Source organism: Myotis daubentonii, chromosome 1, assembly GCF_963259705.1.
Source record: "Myotis daubentonii chromosome 1, mMyoDau2.1, whole genome shotgun sequence".
NCBI classification, from domain to species: domain Eukaryota; kingdom Metazoa; phylum Chordata; class Mammalia; order Chiroptera; family Vespertilionidae; genus Myotis; species Myotis daubentonii.
Window position 1 is genome coordinate 79,404,919 of NC_081840.1, and position 20,881 is coordinate 79,425,799.

Here is a 20,881-nt window from a genome sequence, read left to right on the forward strand (position 1 = left end):
CTACATTTAAGTCCTTTAGCCATTTTGAGTTTGTTTTTATGTATGGTGTAAGTCAGTGATCTAGTTTCATTATTTTTGCATGTATTTGACCAAATTTCACAATACCATTTATTAAAGAGACTGTCTTGACTTCATTGTATGCTCTTGCCTCCTTTGTCAAATATTAATTGAGCATAATGCTTCAGTTGATTTCTGGGTTCTCTGTTCTGTTACATTGGTCTATATATCTGTGCTTGTGCCAGTACCAGGCAGTTTTGGGAACTGTGGCTTGGTAATATAGCTTGATATCTGGTACTGTGATCCCTCCAACTCTGTTCTTCTTTCTCAGGATTGCTGTGGCTATTTGGGATCTTCTTTTTATTCCAGATGAAGTTTTGGAGAGTTTTTTCTAGATCTTTGAAATATGCTGTTGGTATTTTTTTTAAAATATATTTTATTGATTTTTTACAGAGAGGAAGGGAGAGGGGAAGGGAGTTAGAAACATTGATGAGAGAGAAACATTGATCAGCTGCCTCCTGCACACTCCCCTCTGGGTATGTGCCCACAACCAAGGTACATGCCCTTGACTGGAATCAAACCCGGGACCCTTGAGTCCTCAGGCCGATGCTCCATCCACTGAGCCAAACCTGTCAGGCTGCTGTTGGTATTTTAATGGGGATTGCACTGAATCTATGGTATGCTTTGGGTAGTATGAACATTTAAATAATGTTGATTCTACCAATCCATGAACATGGTATGTTCTTCCATTTGTTTATGGCTTCCTCTATCACTTTTTTCAGAGTACAGGTCTTTTACCTCCTTAGTTGTTTATTCCTAGGTATCTTAATTTTTTTGGTGCAATGGTAAATGGGATTTTTTTTTCATTTCTCTTTCTGTGAGTTCATTATTGGTGTATAAAAAGGCCATAGATTTATGGGTGTTAATTTTGTATCCTGCTACATTGCCAAATTCATTTATTAGATCTAGTAGTTTTTTGATGGAGTCTTATGGTTTTTCTATGTACAGTATCATGTCCTGTGCGAATAAGGACAGTTTTACTTCTTCTTTTCCAATTTGGATGCCTTATATTTCTTCTTCTTGTCTGATCACTATGGCTAGCCCTTCCAGTACTATATCGAACAGGAGTGGTGAAAGTGGGCATCCCTGTTTTTTCCCCCATTCTTAGGGGAAATGGGTTTAGTTTTTGCCCATTGAGTATGATGTTGGCTGCAGGTTTGTCATATAAGGCTTTTATTATATTGAGGTATGATCCCTGTATTCCCATTTTGCTGAGAGTTTTTATCAAGAAAGGGCGTTAGATTTTATCAAATGGTTTTTCTGCATCCATTGATATGACTATGTGATTTTTGTCTCTCAATTTGTTTATGTGATATATCACATTTATTGATTTGCAGATATTGTACCATCCTTGCCTCCCGGGAATAAATCCCATTTGGTCATGGTGTATGATCTTTTTGATGTACTGCTGGATCCAATTTGCTAGAATTTTGTTGAGGATTTTAGCATCTATGTTCATCAAGGATATTGGCCTGTAGTTCCCTTTTTTTGTGGTGTCTTTGGGATCTGGTTTTGGGATTAGGGTAATGCTGGCTTCGTAGAAAGAGCTTGGAAGTGTGCCTTCCTCTTGAATTTTTTTGAATAGTCTGAGGAGGATAGGTTTTAGTTCTTCTTTGACTGCTTGGTAGAACTCCCCTGTAGAGCTGTCCAGACCAGGGCTTTTGTTTGCTGGAAGATTTTTGATCACTCCTTCAATTTCTTCAGTGGTTATAGGTCTATTCAGGTTTTTTGATTCTTTCTGATTGAGTTTTGGGAGCTTGTGTTTTTCTAACAATATGTCTATTTTTTCTAGGTTGTCCATTTATTTGGAATAGAGTTGTTCATAGTATTTTTTTCATAATCCTTTGTATTTCTGTGGGATCAGTTGTTACTTCACATTTTTCATTTTTTATTTTGTTTATTTGGGTCCTCTCTCTTTGCTTCTGGATAGAGGTTCATCAATCTTGTTTATCCTTTCAAAGAACCAGCTCTTGGTTTTGTTCATCTTTTCTACTGTGTTTTTTTGTTGTTGTTTTTTTCTATTTAATTTATTTCTGCTCTGATGTTTATTATTTCTTTCCTTCTGCTCACATTGGGATTTTCTTGTTTCTCTCTTTCTAATTCTTCAAGTTGCAGAGTTAGATGTTTTATTACCTTTTTTTTTTTTTTGGTTAAGCCTGTAATGCTATGAACTTCCCGCCCAGGATTGCTTTCAGTGTGTCCCAAAGATTTTGGATTGTTGTGTTTTCATTGTCATTTGTTTCCAGGATTTTTTTTTATTTCTTATTTGATGTCTCTGGTAAACCAATCACTGTTTAATAGTATGCTATTCAGCCTCCAAGTGTTTGAGTTTTTTACTGTAGTTGATTTCTAATTTTATGCCACTGTAATCTGAGAAGATGCTTGATATGATTTAAATCCTCTTGAATTTGAAGAGACTTTGCCTATGTCCCAGTGTGTGGTCTATCTTTGAAAATGTCCCAGGTGCACTTGAGAAGCATGTATATTCTGTAGTTTTGGGGTGGAATGTTCTAAAGGTGTCGATTAAGTCCATCTGATCTAATGAGTCATTTAGGATTGATGTTTCTTTGCTAATTTTTTGTCTAGAGGATTTATCCAGTGATGTTAATGAGGTATTAAAGTGTCTTACTATGATTGTGTTGCTGTCAATCTCTCCCCTGATATCTTCCACAAGTTTTTTTTTTTAATGTATTTGGGTGCTCCTGCATTAGGGGCATAAATGTTTACCAGAGTTATATCTTCTTGTTGTATCAATCCCTTTAGAATTATGAAGTGGCCTTTCTTGTCTCTTGTTATGGTCTTCACTTTGAGGTCTATTTTGTCAGATATAAGTATTGCTACCCCAGCTTATTTTCCATTTCCATTTGCCTGATTGATAAGTGGGGGCTCAGACCGGTGTGGTCTGTGGGGCACAGGGTTGGTGGACTCTGAGGATGCTCAGTGGTCAGCAGGGATGAGAAGAAGGGGCAGCCAGGAGACCGGAAGCCAAGCTAAGCCCTGAGCTCAGAAGAGGGCCAAAAAGGGCAGGGAGAGAAGTTCAGCCCAGGTGGGAATGAGGACCTTCTGAAGACTTCCCTCCCTCCTCCACCCCTGTCTCTCCTCACCAGCCCCCAGCCCCCCAAACCTGCCACTCCCTGGTTGCTGGAGAACAATGACCTGCTCAGGAGGGCCCTCCTCTCCCCTGTGCGGTGGGGCCTCCTGAGCTGCAGCCCAGGCTGTGCCTGCTTGGTGCCCAGTACCCACGTGCTAGTCCTTTCCTCTCAGCTCGTAACACAGAGGAAGAAGTAAGACCTTCACACTGAGCCCAGGATCTGAGAGATTCATGTTTTCTCCTAATGGTGCTCCTCTCTGCCCTGGCAGAAAGGCCAGCCCTGCAGGTGCAGATGTGGCACAGAAGGAGCTGGGAATAGCTTGGCATGAGGTTTGGGGGATGGTGGGGGAAGGGGAAGCGGAGGAAGTAGAACAGAGAAGAATTGTGCTATTGGCCTTCTGAGCACAGAGCTAATGCCTGTGAATGAGGGTCAATGAATAAACAAATCATCTGGGAGTCATTTATTTGGTTGCTGGCATCACCTCCCTCCCCACAGTGTGATCCTGGATTAGCTCCAGAGAAGATGGTCTGATTCCTGCAGTTGGAGGTTTTTCATGGTTTCCTTTATCCAGGGAAGGAAACTGGCGACTTTGGTGTAGACTCCCGGTGGTGTCCCATCTTTGGGTCCATAGGAGACAATTCCTTGGATCTTATTTTCACACAGGAGAGGCCCCCCGGAGTCCCCCTGTGGACAGAAAGAGGGAAGAACTGAGTAACTTCTCCTGGTCCTGCCCTCGACCCCTCATCCCAAGCCGCTCTCAGAGAAGGCTGCCTTGGATGGTTTCCACCTTGGAGATAAGCAGACAGTCAGGTCCCTGTGATCCCCTGAGCCTGGATATTGTCACTGCTTCACTTCACCTGAGATGGCAGTTCCCTCTGCCCCCCCCCCCCCCCCCATGTCCTTGATCCTCTGACTATGAAGGTGCTGCAGGACTGTGGCTGCAGCCTACTGTGTAAGGACCCGAGAGCAGGTAGGTAGGGCTGACACTTGGCATGGAGAAGGAGCCCATTAACCAAGAAGGAGCCCCTTACCTTGGAAGCCACCAAGTATAACTACTGCACACCCTGGGAATAGTTATCTAACTGCTGTGTCCCGGCATGGGCCAGTATTACAGATTCACCATCTGGAGGAGCACCATGTTTAGAGTGACCAGAGGCCCTTGTAGCCTCTTATAGGGCCTATTCCTCTCAGCTCTGGTGGCTCTCCTCTTTTCCTCTTGGGGAGAAAGATCATAGCCTAGAGGGTGAAGGATTCCGCCCCTTCCTCAGGTCCCAGTCTATATCCAAACATCCCTCTTCCCATAGCCAAGCTGAGCAGCTGTTCAGTATCACCTTAAAGGAAGACTTCTTTTCTTTTGGGTCCCCCACACAGAGTTGAATGTTCTTGTTGTAATTGTTAAAGACATCTTTACACTTCTTGTCCTTTTGCAGGGTCAGCTCTACCTCCTGCAGAGTGTCTGAGGAAGGGCCATCCCTTGTGACCCGCCCCCAGCCGGCCACAGTGCAGTTATCTCCTGGCCTCGGCAGGTCCTTGCCCCTGGGCAGTGGGAGGGGCTTCACAGCATCAGTTTGCTTGATGTTTCTCTTCAGCTGGTGGGGAAGAGGCAAGGGAGCCCAGGTCAGCCAGTGCCTCTGGGCCTGGAAACCATGATGGGACCCCTGAGTTACTGGGACTAGTCAGGTGACTGGAGTGGGAGGAAAGGAAGGGGCAGGTCACAGTCAGAAGAGAAACAATGAGATCTCAGAACTGCAAATGCAGCAGGAGGTTTCCTCACCTGCAGTAACATGATGTCATTGGTGGTTTTACGCTTATCATAGTCTGGGTGTGGGATGGCTGTTTTCACTGGGATCTTCTGCTGGGTCTTCTCCTGCTTTTTGATGTTGTGGGCACCCAGGGTGACTGTGATTGAGCTGCTCAGAGAACAGAGTGGGTGAGTTTGGCGGTGAGGGAGAGAGATCTATCCCAGGGATTATGAATGGCAGGTGATAGCTGGTGCAGGGCATAGGGCCAGGGACTTGGTGGCTCTGCTTCTCAATGACACTGAGGTCAGGGAGCTGGGAGCTCTCTGTTGCCCTCAGGCAATGTCATGAAATTGCTTGCATTTGCATTTTGACCCTAATGCATGTGTTCATAGTCCACCACTGCTTTATTTGGCCAGTGTGGTTGTTCTCTTCTCAATTGTGTTCCTTGCTGTCACCTCTGACCCTCTGAGCCCAAAGCTTACCTGTCCTATTTCTCAGGCTCTCATTGCCCGGTCATGTTCTCTGACGGCTCCTCTGATGAGGTCTCATGGGCTTGAGTTACCAGGAGGCTGGGGAGCTGCCCTGGGCTGCAGCTCCTGGCATGAAGGGCAGGGTCCCTTTAGGGGTCTCAGGAGGTGTAGCCTGGCTGCGTTCCCTTACCGTCCATTGCAGTGAGCAGCTGTCAGAACAAAGTTGTCTCCCACAAGGACACCGCCACACCTGGACTTTTCCTCCTCATCTTGAATGTGAAGGAAGGCCATGTAGGGTCTGGAGTGGGGCTTGGCTTCATGTCCCCCAATGATCTCCCCTGAAGGAAAATTCTGTTGTACTTTTGTGGTGCCCCCCGCGCCTCCCCTCCCCCCCCAGTGCACCAGGCAGGCATTGGCTTGATGACTTATATGGCTGGCCACTTGGGAGCCTAGGGTGGCATAGAGCTGGGAGTAGGTAGTGAGTAGGTAGTGAGGGGCCTCCACTTTCTCATCTGGAAAAGAGAACAGCAGCAGGCTGGGTCTGTGACTTTGCCTGCCACATAGCTGGTGAGAATACAGGTTTCAGGAACAGGGAAGGCCTGGAGGCTCCTGAAAATTCCTCTCCTGACTTTGCTTGGTGTTGGGTGAGCTTCTGAGGCCCCTGTGGTGCTGTGACGTCCAGGGCAGTGTGCTTTGCAGTGTCTAGGACTTAAGCTAAGGGATCTAGATGCTGACACATGAGGAGTTCCCGGTAAGTGTTGGTGGCTGCTTGGAGGGATGGCTTCCAATGGGCCTCTGGAGTTGGGTTGGTAAGGCCAGTGCTGTGCGATTCTAGAAAGCAGAGAAGTTTGGGGCTGCCAACCTCACTGGCTCATCCTTTAAGGAGAGGACCTGCTAAAGGCCTGGGGATAAAAACAGAGCTGGAGAAAGGGACTGAGGGGCCTTGAGATGGAGCAGAGGAAACAGCAGTCTTCTGGGGACAGTGACCCCACCAACTGTGGGGTCTGCTGAGCTCTGGGCTTCTCTCCTACGCAGACCCTGAGGACAGCACCTGTCTCATCACAGACATGGAAGCCAGGACTGCTCTGCCCTCTGCAGTTTCCCAACCTCTGCCATGCACTTCTAGGAAGTTCCACTCTCCACCTGGCACAGGTAGGGCCTGGGGAGGGCATTGTGCCCCCCAGCTTTTCTTGAGAATAGGCTTCTGTCCTGTCATTTCTGCCTGTAGCTCATCCAGCATCATATTTGGTGGCCTGAGATGGGATGGGAGCTGGGGGTCAGAGCATTGCTGTTGGAGAGCTGGATAAGGGATGTGCAGAAGGGCCAGGAGGTCTGTGCCCACTGTGGGATGGGTTGGGCCTGTGAGGGTGGGGATGGTCACTCACCTGCCTCAGCCGAGGGGAGTGGGAAAAAGGCCAACAGGAGCACGAGCAGGGGTGACTGCATCTTCCCAGGAAGGCTGCTCAGGTCGGAGCTGCTGGTGTTTCTCTGTGCTCTGTTTGCACGCCCAGAAGAGGAAGGAAGTGTGTGTGGGCTCTGAGACCTGAGTCCCCCTCTGGTTTTGTAGAGCTTCATCCCAGAAGGCTTTCTATGAAGCATCTGCACCCCCAAGCCTCCTGCCTGATGATGGTCTCTGGGTGGTTGTGTGAGAAGTATGCAGTGACCACATCAGTTTTCACAGCTGATGACTCAGAGCAGACCCTAAGCAGACTCCAGCCCCAAACAGGAACCCAAGGGTACAAGGTGGGGCCTGTGGCATGTGGTATTGATCAGTGGAGGTACTGGAGCCCAGAAACCTAAGTCCCTAGTGATAGAATTCCCAGTGCCTCATCTCCATGCTACTAAGTCCATAAGGGTAATTTCTTTCGCACATGTGTTTAGGCCCTTCTCTGTCCAGTGGCCAAACATAGTGGAGATGTGTCTCCTTCCTTTATAGCAGCGATTTTCAACTTTTTTCATCTCATGACACATGAACTAATTACTAACATTCTGTGTCATGCTATATTTTTTGTAGAGCTCACAAAAAATAGTTATACTTTGGATTGATTTAAGAGAAGTAATTAAATACCCTTTGTGCTCCAAAATGACTTTAACAAAAATATCAGGTGCCTATCCTTGTATATAAGAATTTCTGTTACCAAAAATTAACTAATCACACACAACCATATTGGCAATGTGACCAATAAAATGAAACTTTATTATATGACCCATATGTTTATAGGGCAAGACAGGGCATTCACACCAGATAACTATTGTGTTGGCTGTTGTCATTTTTTAAAATATATATTTTTTATTGATTTCAGAGAGGAAGAAAAAGGAAGAGAGAAATGAAACATCAATGATGAGAGAGAATCATTGATCAGCTGCCTCTTGCAGGCCCCACCCTAGGGATTGAGCTTGCAACCTGGGCATGTGCCCTGACCAGGAATTGAGCCATGACTTCCTGGTTCATAGGTCAACACTCAACCACTGAGCCATGCCAGCTAGGCTGTTGACATCTTTTTATTTGATGACTTAAGGGAAAATAGGTTAGTGACCCTGGCTAAATAGCCTGGTATTGCATGTTTTAAAAGTTCTTGTGGGACACTGGTTGAAAATCGCTGCTTTAGAAAGAGCTGAGCATCTGATGGGGGAGACAGAAACATCAGGGAGCAGAGTACTGAGTGGGAAGGGCCATGGTAGCGTGATGCAAGGGGAGGAATAGAATATCACCACCATCTACTACACTGACATAGCAACCCATTCATCATCACAGTTTCCTCCTGAGGGGTTTTATTTACAAATGCACCATCCGTCTTGTCATCATTTTTAACAAAAGTAATGTCCTTGACATGTAGTGGCCTAGAGTAAGGAATCATTGTTGCCCTTGCAGTTGAACCACTGATTGGCTTAGCCTATGTCAACCCTACTTTGAATTGGCTGGGTTCAGTCCCACCCAAACCACATGAACTAGGCGTGGAAAGGGCTGTTTCCCCAAAGGAAGTTCAGGTTACTAAATTGTCAATATCCAGTGAAGTGAGAAAGCATGCTGGTCAACCAAAGACCAATAATTGTCCTTTCAGTGTCCTCTGTGCTCTGTGCAGAGCCACACTTCTGCTAGAGCAGGCTTGGCACACAATAGGCTCACACTTGCTAAGCAAATTATGCTGATGAGCTCACTACACAGTGAAGGACTGTTGCTTCTAAACAGCCTTGGCCCAGTTCTGTTCAAAGGTTGACTAAGCTTCTCTGAGAGGTTAGAGTCTGGTAATTTAAATGTCCACCTTATGTTTTCTGTTTTTTACAATTTTTCTATGAGGAATATTATGTATCAAAATACATAATTTCAGTGTAAACGTCTTCCTTGTCATACCACCTACACTCCAAACCTCTCCTTGTTTAAGTCAGCCTGCCTCGTAGTAGACATCGACAAAATAAAGAACCTCCCTGATGACAGTGGTAAATATGCTCATTAAGAAAAGTTGGCCTTGTGTCCTGCAGAGAGCGCAGGTGTCTGTTAAGGCAGCTTAGGCAGCAGCCTCTGGTCATGTCCTTGTTTCTTCTTTTGTCCAGCTCCCATTTTGGCATTTTTCTCCTAAGACTGAATCTTCTGCTTCTACCTTCTCAGACCTTAGTTGATACACCTGCAACTGCCTTTCTACAGAACTGTTAATCAGCAAAAATAAAAGGGCTACAGGATCCCTCATTTTGATGCTGTGACTTTTTTGTCTTCATGCCCAAACCCCCAACACAATCCTATATAATAAAGAGCTAATATGCTAATGGTCATGACACCCTCATGCCTTAACAACTGATCAGCAGGATGCTGCGTGCCTGTGGGCTGCGGCTCTGCGGGGCAGAGCCGCCGTGTTGCCTCAGGGATGGGGCGGAAGCGGGGAGGTTCCTGGAGGATTCAGGACCATCCTGTGGTGGGGAGGGCGGGGTGAGAGCCCATAGCCCCCAGTCACCAGTCCTTCACCACCCACCGCTTGCACTCAGCATGCCCGCCACCCACCTGCCAGGGGAAGGAGTGCAGTGCGTACTGCCAGGAAGTGGCGCTTGAAACTCCACAGCAGGTGGGAGGCTTCCACGCTCTCCTCCAGAGCCATGATGGGCTGGAGCCGCAGCATTGCGGTGGAGATGGGGTGGAAATGCGGAGGCGCCCTGAGGAGGCGGGACCAGCCGGAGGACTCATGGGACCAAGGGTGGGGCTTGAAGCAGCCAGAGAAGGTTGGAAGTGTCGGGGATGGGGCCAGGTGCACTCAAGCTCTGGGTGGAGCGATTAGGGTGTCAAGGCGGGGCAGCGGGCGGCTGGGCGGGACACACAGATGTGCAGGCCACGTGATTTCGTGTGCTGGGTCACTAGTGTTACCATAAGAAGTGCATTTTAAAAGTACAGTGGAGAACCAAGATGGCGGCATAGGTTAACGCCGGAGTTTGCTGCTTTGAACAACTACTTCAAAAGTGAAACCAAAAAACGGAAGGGACATCACCCAGAACCACAGGAACGCTGGCTGAGTGGAAGTCCTACAACTAGGAGGAAAGAGAAACGCACACGGACACTCAGAGGAGGCGCAGTGGTGAAGTCAAATTCTGAGGTGCGGAGTGCGCGGAGTGGGCTGGCGGCGGAGGGCGCGGTTGTTGTTTTCAATCGGGAGGGAGTCGCAGACTCTGAGCTCCAGATCCGGGCGAGTCTTTAGGGACCCAGACTCAAACGGGAGAAACGGGACTGTCTGGCTTCGGTCAGAGCGAGTGCAGCTTTCTCTCCGAGCTTTGCAGCGGGTGCTGGGACTCAGAGAGGCAGAGCCCCTGGGGACAGGACTGAGAGCCGCCATAACTGCTCTCTCTGGCCCACCCTGTTGATCCTGTGCGACCCGCCCTGCCCAAGCCCTGCACAGAGGCATTTGCCGGATAGCCTCAGGCAAAGGCTGGATTAGCACCTCCCTAGAGGACAGAAGTTCTCTCACTGCTGACACAGCTGATTCTCATAGCCACTTGGCCTGGAGGTCAAACCCTCCCTGGAATTAGCTACAACAATCAAGATTTAACTATAAGACTTCGAACAAAGACCACTAGGGGGTGCACCAAGGAAGCATAACAAAATGCGGAGACAAAGAAACAGGACAAAATTGTCAATGGAAGATATAGAGTTCAGAACCACACTTTTAAGGTCTCTCAAGAACTGTTTAGAAGCTGCCGATAAACTTAATGAGATCTACACGAAAACTAATAAGACCCTCGATCTTATATTGGGGAACCAACTAGAAATTAAGCATACACGGACTGAAATAACGAATATTATACAGACGCCCGACAGCAGACCAGAGGAGCGCAAGAATCAAGTCAATGATTTGAAATGCGAGGAAGCAAAAAACATCCAACCGGAAAAGCAAAATGAAAAAAGAATCCAAAAATGCGAGGATAGTGTAAGGAGCCTCTGGGACAGCTTCAAGCGTACCAAGATCAGAATTATAGGGGTGCCAGAAGATGAGAGAGACCAAGATATTGAAAACCTATTTGAAGAAATAATGACAGAAAACTTCCCCCACCTGGTGAAAGAAATGGACTTACAGGTCCAAGAAGCGCGGAGAACCCCAAACAAAAGGAATCCAAAGAGGACCACACCAAGACACATCATAATTAAAATGCCAAGAGCAAAAGATAAAGAGAGAATCTTAAAAACAGCAAGAGAAAGAAACTCAGTTACCTACAAGGGAATACCCATACGACTGTCAGCTGATTTCTCAACAGAAACTTTGCAGGCCAGAAGGGAGTGGCAAGAAATATTCGAAGTGATGAATACCAACAACCTACAACCAAGATTACTTTATCCAGCAAAGCTATCATTCAGAATTGAAGGTCAGATAAAGAGCTTCACAGATAAAGAAAAGCTAAAGGAGTTCATCACCACCAAACCAGGATTATATGAAATGCTGAAAGGTATCCTTTAAGAAGAGGAAGAAGAATAAAAAGGTAAAGATACAAATTATGAACAACAAATATGCATCTATCAACAAGTGAATCTAAGAATCAAGTGAATAAATAATCTGATGAACAGAATGAACTGTTGATTATAATAGAACCAGGGGCATAGAAAGGGAATGGACTGACTATTCCTGGGGGGGAAAGGGGTGTGGGAGATGTGGGAAGAGACTGGACAAAAATCGTGCACCTATGGATGAGGACAGTGGGTGGGGAGTGAGGGCGGAGGGTGGGGCGGGAACTGGGAGGAGGGCAGTTATGGGGGGGAAAAAAAAGAGGAACAAATGTAATAATCTGAACAATAAAGATTTAATTAAAAAAAAAAGAAGTGCATTTTAAGTACTTGGGGTCATGCTATATATCCAATGTTATATATATTTTATATACAATATTACCTTTTTTATCTTCACTTAACACTATGATGTAAGAATTTTCCTGTGTTCTTAAAAATCTTATTCAATGAGACTGTAGTCTCTGTTCCTAGTTATTAAAACTTTTAACATGCCGTTAAGTTTTGAAATTAATGAAAAATTTAAAAACAATTTAATCATAGAGAAAACGATTAAAATGATCTAATTTCAGATTGTTCACTGATAATCATCTTTACTGTATTGAGGTATGAACTAACATATTTTGCTCTCATGTATATCGGCAATTTTTTTAAAAAAGGATTATATTAAATACAAGATTATGTTATAACATATATTAAATATTGAGGTGAAATTCACATAACATAACATTAATTATTTTAAAGTGTACTTTTCAGTGGCATTTAGTGTATTCAAAATGTTGTGCAATCACCTCCTCTCTCTAATTTCAAAGCTTTCTCATGACCCCAGAAGAACATTTCATCACACCCATTAACTTGTGTTTACCCACAACTTAATTGGTACTTAATCACTTTCCATTCTCCCTCTCCCACCAATACCCAACCCTGGCTTTTGGCAACTACTAGTCTCATTCCTGTTTCTGATGGATTTGCATATCGATATATATAAAGAGCCAGGGGCCAACCGAATGGATGACCGAACAGGCTGCGTGGGGCGACCAGGACGTCAAGTTAGTGAGGGACAACCAAACAATTGAACAGCAGACTGAGTGGGGCGACCAGGCCGGCAGGGGGTGCAGTTGGCAGCAACCAGGCTGCCGGGGGGGTGGTGGGGGGGAGACAGTGAGGGGCAAACAGGCCAGCAGGGGGGGGGGCAGTTGGGGGTTACCAGGCCTGCAGTGGGGGCAGTAGGGGGCGATGAGCCCAGCAGCGGGGGGGGGGGGAGGGGGGGAGGGGAAGTTGGGGATGACCAGGCTGGCAGAGGGGTCAGAGGGGCGACCAGTCCAGTAGAGGTGGGCAGCGACGGGTGACCAAGCTGGTGGGGGGGGCAGTTGGAGGTGACCAGGTCAGCAGGGGGGTGCAGTTAGAGATGACCAGGCCAGCAGAGGGGGGCAGTTGGGGGCACCCAGGTTGGTGGGGGTGCAGTTGGGGGCAACCAGACTGGCAGGCAGAGGTGGTTAGGGGTGATCAGGCTGTCAGGGGGCCAGTAGGGGCAATCAGGCAGGCAGGCAGGCAGGCAGGTGAGCAGTTGGGAGCCAGCGGTCCCGGATTGTGAGAGGGATGTCCAACTGCCGGTTTAGGCCCAATCGGACATCCCCCGAGTGGTCCCAGGTTGGAGAGAGTGCAGGCTGGACTGAGGGCCCCCACCCCTGTGCATGAATTTTGTGCACTGGGCCTCTAGTTCTGTATATTTCATATGAAAGAAATCATGGAATATGTGAACTGTTGTGTTTGGCTTCTTTTGCTCAGCATAATGATTTTGAAGTTCATCCAAACTGTAGCACATATCAATATTTTTTGCAGCAAAATACTATTGTGTGTGTGTGTGTGTGTGTGTGTGTGTGTGTGTGTGTGTGTGGTGTGCCTGTCTTAATTTATTTCTTTATCTTAAATAGACATTTGGCTTATTTCCACCTTTTGGCTATAGTGACTGATGCTGTTATAAATATTTCTGTAAAAACTTCATTGTTGAGGATATGTTTTCATTTCTCTTGGCTATATACCTAGAAATGGAATTATTGGGTCTTATGGTAATCCCAAGTTTCAGTTTTTGAGGAATCACTACACTGTTTGTTGTACTATATTACATTCCCACCAGCAACATACAAATACTTCCATTTTTTTACATCTCGCCAATATTATTATTATTATTATTATTATTATTATTATTATTTATTATAGCCATCTTAGTGGGTATGGAATAGTATCTCATTTTGGTTTTGGTTTACATATTATTAATAACTAATGAGGTTTAGCATCATTCCCTGTGTTTGCTGGGCATTTGTGTATCTTCTTTGGAGAAATGTTGACCTTTCTCACCATCCTCATTCCTGTGTCCCTCAATATTTTCATTGGGTTTTCAAGAGTTCAATCTTGAACATAGCCACTATGACATGCTATGCCCATTAGGCTGAAACTGAAAGGGCGGAGAGTTCAGGGAAACCTTTCTTCTAACTTCAATGGCTAGTCAAATGGCCAAGGCCATGTCAGAAAGTTCTCCAAAATCCAGAATTAGAAATAGTAACTAACAGAGGAAAGCTTACTGAGGTGGCAGACACGTGGAAAAGAGTGTGAAACAGGTACCTTCCTAAGAAAGAACCCCAGCTGGGGAAAAGCCTCACTGCAGAGACTAAGTTTCTTTCTAGATGTGATCAAAGTTGAATCAAACTAAGAGATGGTAAAATTAGTCTGGACTTGTAATTTTAAGAATCTGTGTCTCAGCATAAATTAATAATAAACTTATATCTGGAAAATAAGATATGAGTAATCAGATAAAATAAGATATGATTAGTACAAATGAACAAATGAGAAAATAATATCTAACATCTTAATGCTGGCTAATATTTATTGATCTCTGACTGTAGATTCTCTCTTAACCCTATGAGTTAGTTATTAATATTTCTTTCATGTCACAAACGAGAAATCTAAGACCCCGCGAAGGTAGGGGGCTTGCTCTATATCAGCTCATAAGAGTGGAGGGGAAACAGTGTTTAGAATGCAGGGATGTGGTTCCATAGCCTGTGATCTTAACCACAGCTCTACAAACATCATCATTTATTATATTGTTCCAGGAATCTGCAGGAAAATTAAAGGGATGTTAAAAAATAAATGTTTCTGTCTCTATATCTAATGTGGGACTCTTGTTCTCTTAGAAGAGGAAGGTATCTCAGTGGATACTATATTGTGATGGAAAAGTTCATTTGGATCATGTATTCCCTTTGCTCTTATCCTTTCCCTGATGTTCTTCCCCAACATGCAGCAGAATGCCATGCCTGGCCCATGATGGGCAATCAATCCCCTTGGGCCTTAGCCTTCCACCAAATCACATCTAGTGCTTATTGCAAGTGGGCGGGGCCATTCCTTGTAGGCAATGACAATGGCACAATGAAATGACCTTCCCACACTCACACATGGCATTTGAGGCTCCTGCTATAAACCCATTTCCCTGAGCCTGATCATTCTCAAGTTATGCTACAATTAGAACTGACAGGTATAATGGGCCAGAACTTGGCTGATCTGATCTGTCCATGAGACTCTGCTGTGTTGTTGAGAAGAGGTTCTTCCCTCAGTTAGGGTTAGCTCTACATTCCTATTAGGAGGGTGGAGTGACATTCAGAATTTCTGGAGTGTTTACATGACATCAAAAACAGTTTTAAGGGAGAGACATGTCAGTGAAGGAGAACCTGGGTTATGTGTTGGAGTGGGGAAGATTGTGCTTCCATTTGGCCCCTGTAGTAGTGAGGATGGAGAAAGAGGGCAGGGATGAGGAGAGAAAAAGGTCTACAGGACAGACGCACATCTATGAGATTTCTAGAGTTTTGGCATCCACTAGAACACTTTAATTTTTTCTATGGCCCAGCCAGCAACAAAGAGCAAGGTTGGGGATACTTCAGTAACACTCTGGAGTGGGTACATATCTGGGGTGATGAGTGGAGAGAGGACTATAATGAAAGGGGAAGGAGAAGTGAGCTTCGGTGAAGACAGTGTGCTCATCCTCACCAAACTGGTATTAGTATAACAACAGAGACTCGCAAATCAATTGGTGTTGACTGTGCTTCTTGGTAGGTGACAGTTGAAATGGAGCCATGTTTTGAGTTGTGATGTTGCCTCTGAGGTGACCTTGAATCAACATCCCCCCACTCCCCACCTAAAGATCTTTATCTCCCCCTGAACTTTGCCCACCAAGGTCATTTTCCCCCTCAAAACATTTAGTTCCCACAAGGCCTGAAGGTCACACCTCACCCTTCTGGTGTGAATAGGTTCTTTCTCTTCCCATCTCACTCTGGGTGTGCACTGCCTTACCATGTCTGTACCGGATGTGGCCAATATTTGGTTTGTGGTAGGTAAGAGGGATGCTGCTAAAACATTTACCAGAATCTCTGGTATATGACTGCTAAACTGGTGGATGTTTCTTTCTGTCTATTTCTCAGTTCAGGACAGATGTAACGAATTATTGTGTTTGGAAAAATCTAATTCACACCGAAGGATGCACGTGTCACATCCCCATCTGTCCCCCAGTCTTGGCATGACATCCTAGTTGTAGATATTCCCCTGCTGTTAAGTTCCTCTGTTTCTGATCTAATACCAGGAAGCAACACTGGAGCCATAAGTGAACGAAGCAGAAGATCTGGAGCATTCCAGCCAGACCTTCAGGGTCTGCCCAGAACTCAGATACTGCTGGGCTTCTGAGGGCTGTGTACCAGTGGAACTATGGCAGGAGGATTTACTATGCTAGCAATGAAGAAGGAGGAAGAAATAATAAGAGGCAGCAGAAGTTAATGAAACAAGAAATCACACAACAGAGGTTTAATAAGGCAAAGATAAATTATTTGAAAAGGCTAATAAAATTGACAAACGTCTGGAGACTATAATCAAGAAAAAAGAGAGAAGGTGCAAATATTTATTATGAGGAACTTATTTCTTCAAATAGGTTTTCAATATCTTGCTCTCTCTCTCTTCTTCTGGCACCCCTATAATTCGGATGTTGGTACGCTTGAAGCTGTCCCAGAGGCTCCTTACACTATCTTCGTATTTTCAGATTCTTTTTTCATTTTGCTTTTCTGGTTGGGTGTTTTTTGCTTCTTCGCATTTCAAATCTTTGACTTGATTCTTGCACTCCTCTGGTCTGCTGTTGGGAGTCTGCATAATATTATTTATTTCAGTCCGTGTATGCTTAATTTCTAGTTGGTTCTTTATCGCAACATTGAGGGTCTCACTAGATTTCTTGAAGATCTCACTATATTTATCGGTGGTCTCACCAGTGCTTTCAAGGGCCTTACTAAATTGATCGGCAGCTTCTAGACAGTTCTTGAGAGACCTTAAAAGTGTGGTTTTGAACTCTATATCCAGCATTCTGCTTTCCTCCATTTCTGTCATTTCTGTTCTGTTTCTTTGTCTCCGCATTTTTTTTATTATTAGTTAAGGTATAACAAATGTGTCCTCACCCCCCCATTAGCCCCCAACATCCCCCCCACACACAAACTCATGCTCCCATCTCCCTGTTGTCCATATCCATTGGTTTGGCTTATATACATGTATAAAAGTCCTTTGGTTGATCTCTTCCCCTTACCCCCGCCCTCCCCTACTTTCCTTCTGGGGATTGATAGCCTGATCACTGTTTCTCAGTCTTTGGGTCTGTCCCTTTTCATCAGTCTATGTTGTTCTCTATAATCCACAAATGAGTGAGATCATGTGGTATTTATCTTTCTCTGACTGGCTTATTTCACTTAGCATAATGCTCTCCAGTTCCATCCATGCTGTTGCAAAAGGCAAGAGTTCCTTTTTTACCACAGCATAGTATTCCATTGTGTATATGTACCACAGTTTTCTAATCCACTCATCTGCTGATGGGCACCTAGGCTGTTTCCAAATCTTAGCTATGGTGAATTGTGCTGCTATGAACATAGGGGTGCATATATCCTTTCTGATTGGCGTTTCTGGTTTCATGGGATATATTCCTAGTAGTGGGATCACTGGGTCAAATGGGAGTTCCATTTTTAGTCTTCTGAGGTAGCTCCATACTGTTCTCCACAGTGGCTGCACCAGTCTGCATTCCCACCAGCAGTGCAGAAGGGTTCCTTTTTCTCCACATCCTCTCCAACACTTGTTGTTTGTTGATTTGTTGATGATAGCCATTCTGACAGGTGTGAGATGATAGCGCATTGTCGTTTTGATTTGCATCTCTCGTATAATTAGTGACTTTGAGCAGGTTTTTATATGTCTTTCGGCCTTCTGTATGTCCTCTTTCGAAAAGTGTCTATCTAGGTCCGTTGGCCATTTTTTTTTATTGGATTGTTTATCTTCCTTTTGTTAAGTTTCATGAGATCCCTGTAAATGTTGGAAATTAAACCCTTATCGGTGGTATCATTGGCAAATATGTTCTCCCATGTAGTGGGTCTTCTTGTTGTTTTGTTGATGGTTTCCTTTGCCGTGCAAAAGCTTTTTATTTTGATGTAGTCCCATTTGTTTATTTTCTCTTTAGTTTCCATTGCCCTAGGAGCATTATCAGAGAAGAAATTTCTTCGGCATATGTTTGCGATTTCGCTGCCTGTGGATTCCTCTAGTATTTTTATGGTTTCCCGTCTTACATTTAAGTCTTTTATCCATTTTGAGTTTATTGTTGTGTATGGTGTGAGTTGGTGATCTAGTTTCATCCTTTTGCATGTATCTGTCAATTTTACCAACACCATTTATTGAAAAGACTGTCTTGACTCCATTGTATGCTCTTGCCTCCTTTGTTGAATATTAATTGGGCGTAGTGGTTTGGGTCGATTTCTGGGCTCTCTACTCTATTCCATTGATCTATATGTCTGTTCTTGTGCCAGTACCAAGCTGTTTTAAGAACAGTGGCTTTGTAATACAGTTTGATATCTGGTATTGAGATCCCACCTACTTTGTTCTTTCTCAGGATTGCTGCAGCTATTTGGGGTCTTTTTTTATTCCAGATGAATTTTTGGAACGTTCGTTCTAGATTTGTGAAAAATGCTGTTGGTGATTTAATGGGGATTGCATTGAATCTATAAATTGCTTTGGGTAGTATGGACATTTTGATGATGTTGATTCTACCAATCCATGAACACGGTATATTCTTCCATCTGTTTATGTCTTCCTCTATCTCTTTTTTCAGTGTCCTCTAGTTTTCAGCATATAAGTCTTTTACCTCCTTAGTTAAGTTTATTCCTAGGTATTTTAATTTTTTTGGTGCAATGGTAAATGGGATTGCTTCTGTAGTTTCACTTTCTGTAAGTTCACTATTGGTGTAAAGAAATGCCATGGATTTCTTAGCATTAATTTTGTATCCTGCTACATTGCCGAATTCATTTATTAAGTCTAATAATTTTTTGATGGAGTCTTTAGGGTTCTCTATGTACAGTATCATGTCATCTGCAAATAAGGACAGTTTTACTTCTTCGTTTCCAATCTGGATGCCTTTTATTTCTTCTTCGTGTCTGATCGCAACGGCTAGTACTTCCAGTACTATGTTGAACAGGAGTGGTGAGAGGGGGCATCCCTGTCTTGTTCCTGTTTTTAGGGGGAATGGTTTTAGTTTTTGCCCATTGATTATGATGTTGGCTGTGGGTTTGTCATATATGGCTTTTATTATGTTGAGGTATGATCCCTCAATTCCTATCTTGCTGAGAGTTTTTATCAAGAAAGGGTGTTGGATTTTGTCAAATGCTTTTTCCGCATCAATTGATATGACTATGTGGTTTTTTTTCTCTCAATTTGTTTATGTGATGTATCACGTTTATTGATTTGTGGATATTGTACCATCCTTGCATCCCTGGGATAAATCCTACTTGGTCATGGTGTATGATCTTTTTGATGTACTGCTGAATCCGATTTGCTAGGATTTTGTTGAGGATTTTGGCATCTATGTTCATGAGGGATATTGGCCTATAATTCTCTTTCATTGTATTTTCTTTATCTGGTTTTGTGATTAGGGTGATGCTGGCTTCATAGAATGAGCTGGGAAGTGTTCCTTCCTCTTGGATCTTTTGACATAATCTGAGGAGGATAGGTTTTAGGTCTTCCTTGAATGTTTGGTAAAACTCCCCTGTGAAGCCATCTGGCCCCAGGCTTTTGTTTGCTGGAAGCTTTTTGATTACTGCTTCGATTTCCTCCATAGTTATTGGCCTATTGAGATTTTTAGATTCTTCCTGGTTAAGTTTTGGAAGGTTGTATTTATCTAGGAATATGTCCATTTCCTCCAGGTTGTCTAGTGTGTTGGAGTAGAGTTGTTCATAGTATTTTCTAACAATCCTTTGTATTTCTATGGGGTCTGTTGTTATTTCTCCTCTTTCATTTCTGATTTTGTTTATTTGGGTCCTCTCTCTTTGTTTCTTGGTGAGCCTGGCTAGAGGTGTATCAATCTTGTTTATCCTTTCAAAGAACCAGTTCTTGGTTTTGTTGATCTTTTGTATTGTTTTTTTGGTCTCTATGTCGTTTATCTCCGCTCTGATCTTTGTTATTTCCTTCCTTCTGCTTACAGTGGGCCTTTTTTTGTTGCTCTCTTTCTAACTCTTTGAGTTGTAGAGTTAGGTCATTTATTCTCATTGTTTCTTGTTTCTTGCAGTAGGCTTGTAGAGCTATGAACTTCCCTCTCAAGACTGCTTTTGCTGTGTCCCATAGGTTTTGGATTGTTGTGTTTTCATTGTCATTTGTTGCCATGATGTTTTTTATTTCTTCTTTGATCTCATTGGTAACCCAGTCGTTGTTTAATAGCATGCTATTTAGTCTCCATGGTTTTGATTTTTTTAGATTGTTTTTGTTGTAGTTGATTTCCAGTTTTATGCCTTTGTGGTCTGAGAAGATGCTTGATATGATTTCAATTTTCTTGAATTTGAGGAGACTTTGTCTGTGACCCAATATATGGTCTATCTTTGAAGATGACAAATGTGCACCTGAGGAGAATGTATATTCTGTGGCTTTGGGGTGAAATGTTCTGAAGTTGTCAATTAATTCCATCTGATCTAGTGAGTCATTTAGGATTGATGTTTCTTTGCTGAGTTTCTGTTTAGAGGATTTGTCCAGTGGAGATAATGGGGTGTTAAGGTCCCCTACTATGATTGTATTGCTGTCAATCTCTCCCTTGATCTCCTCCAGAAGATTTCTTATGTATTTGGGTGCTCCTATATTGGGTGCATATATATTTACCAGAGTTATTTCTTCTTGTTGGACTGCTCCCTTTAGTATTATGAAGTGGCCTTCTTGATCTCTTTTTATGTCCTTCACTTTGAGATCTAATTTGTCAGATATAAGTATTGCTACCCCGGCTTTTTTTTCACTTCCATTGGCCTGAAAAACCTTTTTCCATCCCTTCACCATCAGTCTGTGTGTGTCTTTTTTTCTGAGGTGGGTTTCCTGTAGACAGCAGATATATGGGTCATGTTTTCTTATCCACTCATTTACCCTATGCCTTTTGACTGGGGAATTTAATCCATTTACATTTAAAGTTATTATTGATAGAAACTTGTTAGTCGCCATCTTCATTCTTTACTGCTGCATTCC

The 20,881-nt window shown here is 43.9% G+C and overlaps 1 protein-coding gene across 3 annotated transcripts in view; it reads right to left on the reverse strand.

Moving 5' to 3' along the window:
• Window positions 1-3,594: 3,594 nt before the first annotated feature.
• Window positions 3,595-20,881, reverse strand: part of LOC132241153 (granzyme B(G,H)-like) — a 99,332-nt gene continuing 82,045 nt past the window's right edge. The window contains exons 2-6 of one of the 3 annotated variants that reach the window (XM_059709350.1): window positions 6,747-6,856; window positions 5,552-5,699; window positions 4,924-5,059; window positions 4,481-4,786; window positions 3,595-3,833 (exon numbers count right to left, since the gene is read on the reverse strand). In XM_059709350.1, coding sequence (XP_059565333.1) covers window positions 3,657-3,833; window positions 4,481-4,786; window positions 4,924-5,059; window positions 5,552-5,699; window positions 6,747-6,856 — 877 coding nt within the window. In that variant the 3' untranslated portion in view covers window positions 3,595-3,656. Of the gene's footprint in view, window positions 3,834-4,480; window positions 4,787-4,923; window positions 5,060-5,551; window positions 5,700-6,746; window positions 6,995-20,881 lie in introns of those variants that run through there. The other 2 variants (XM_059709331.1, XM_059709341.1) reach the window with 2 other exon arrangements.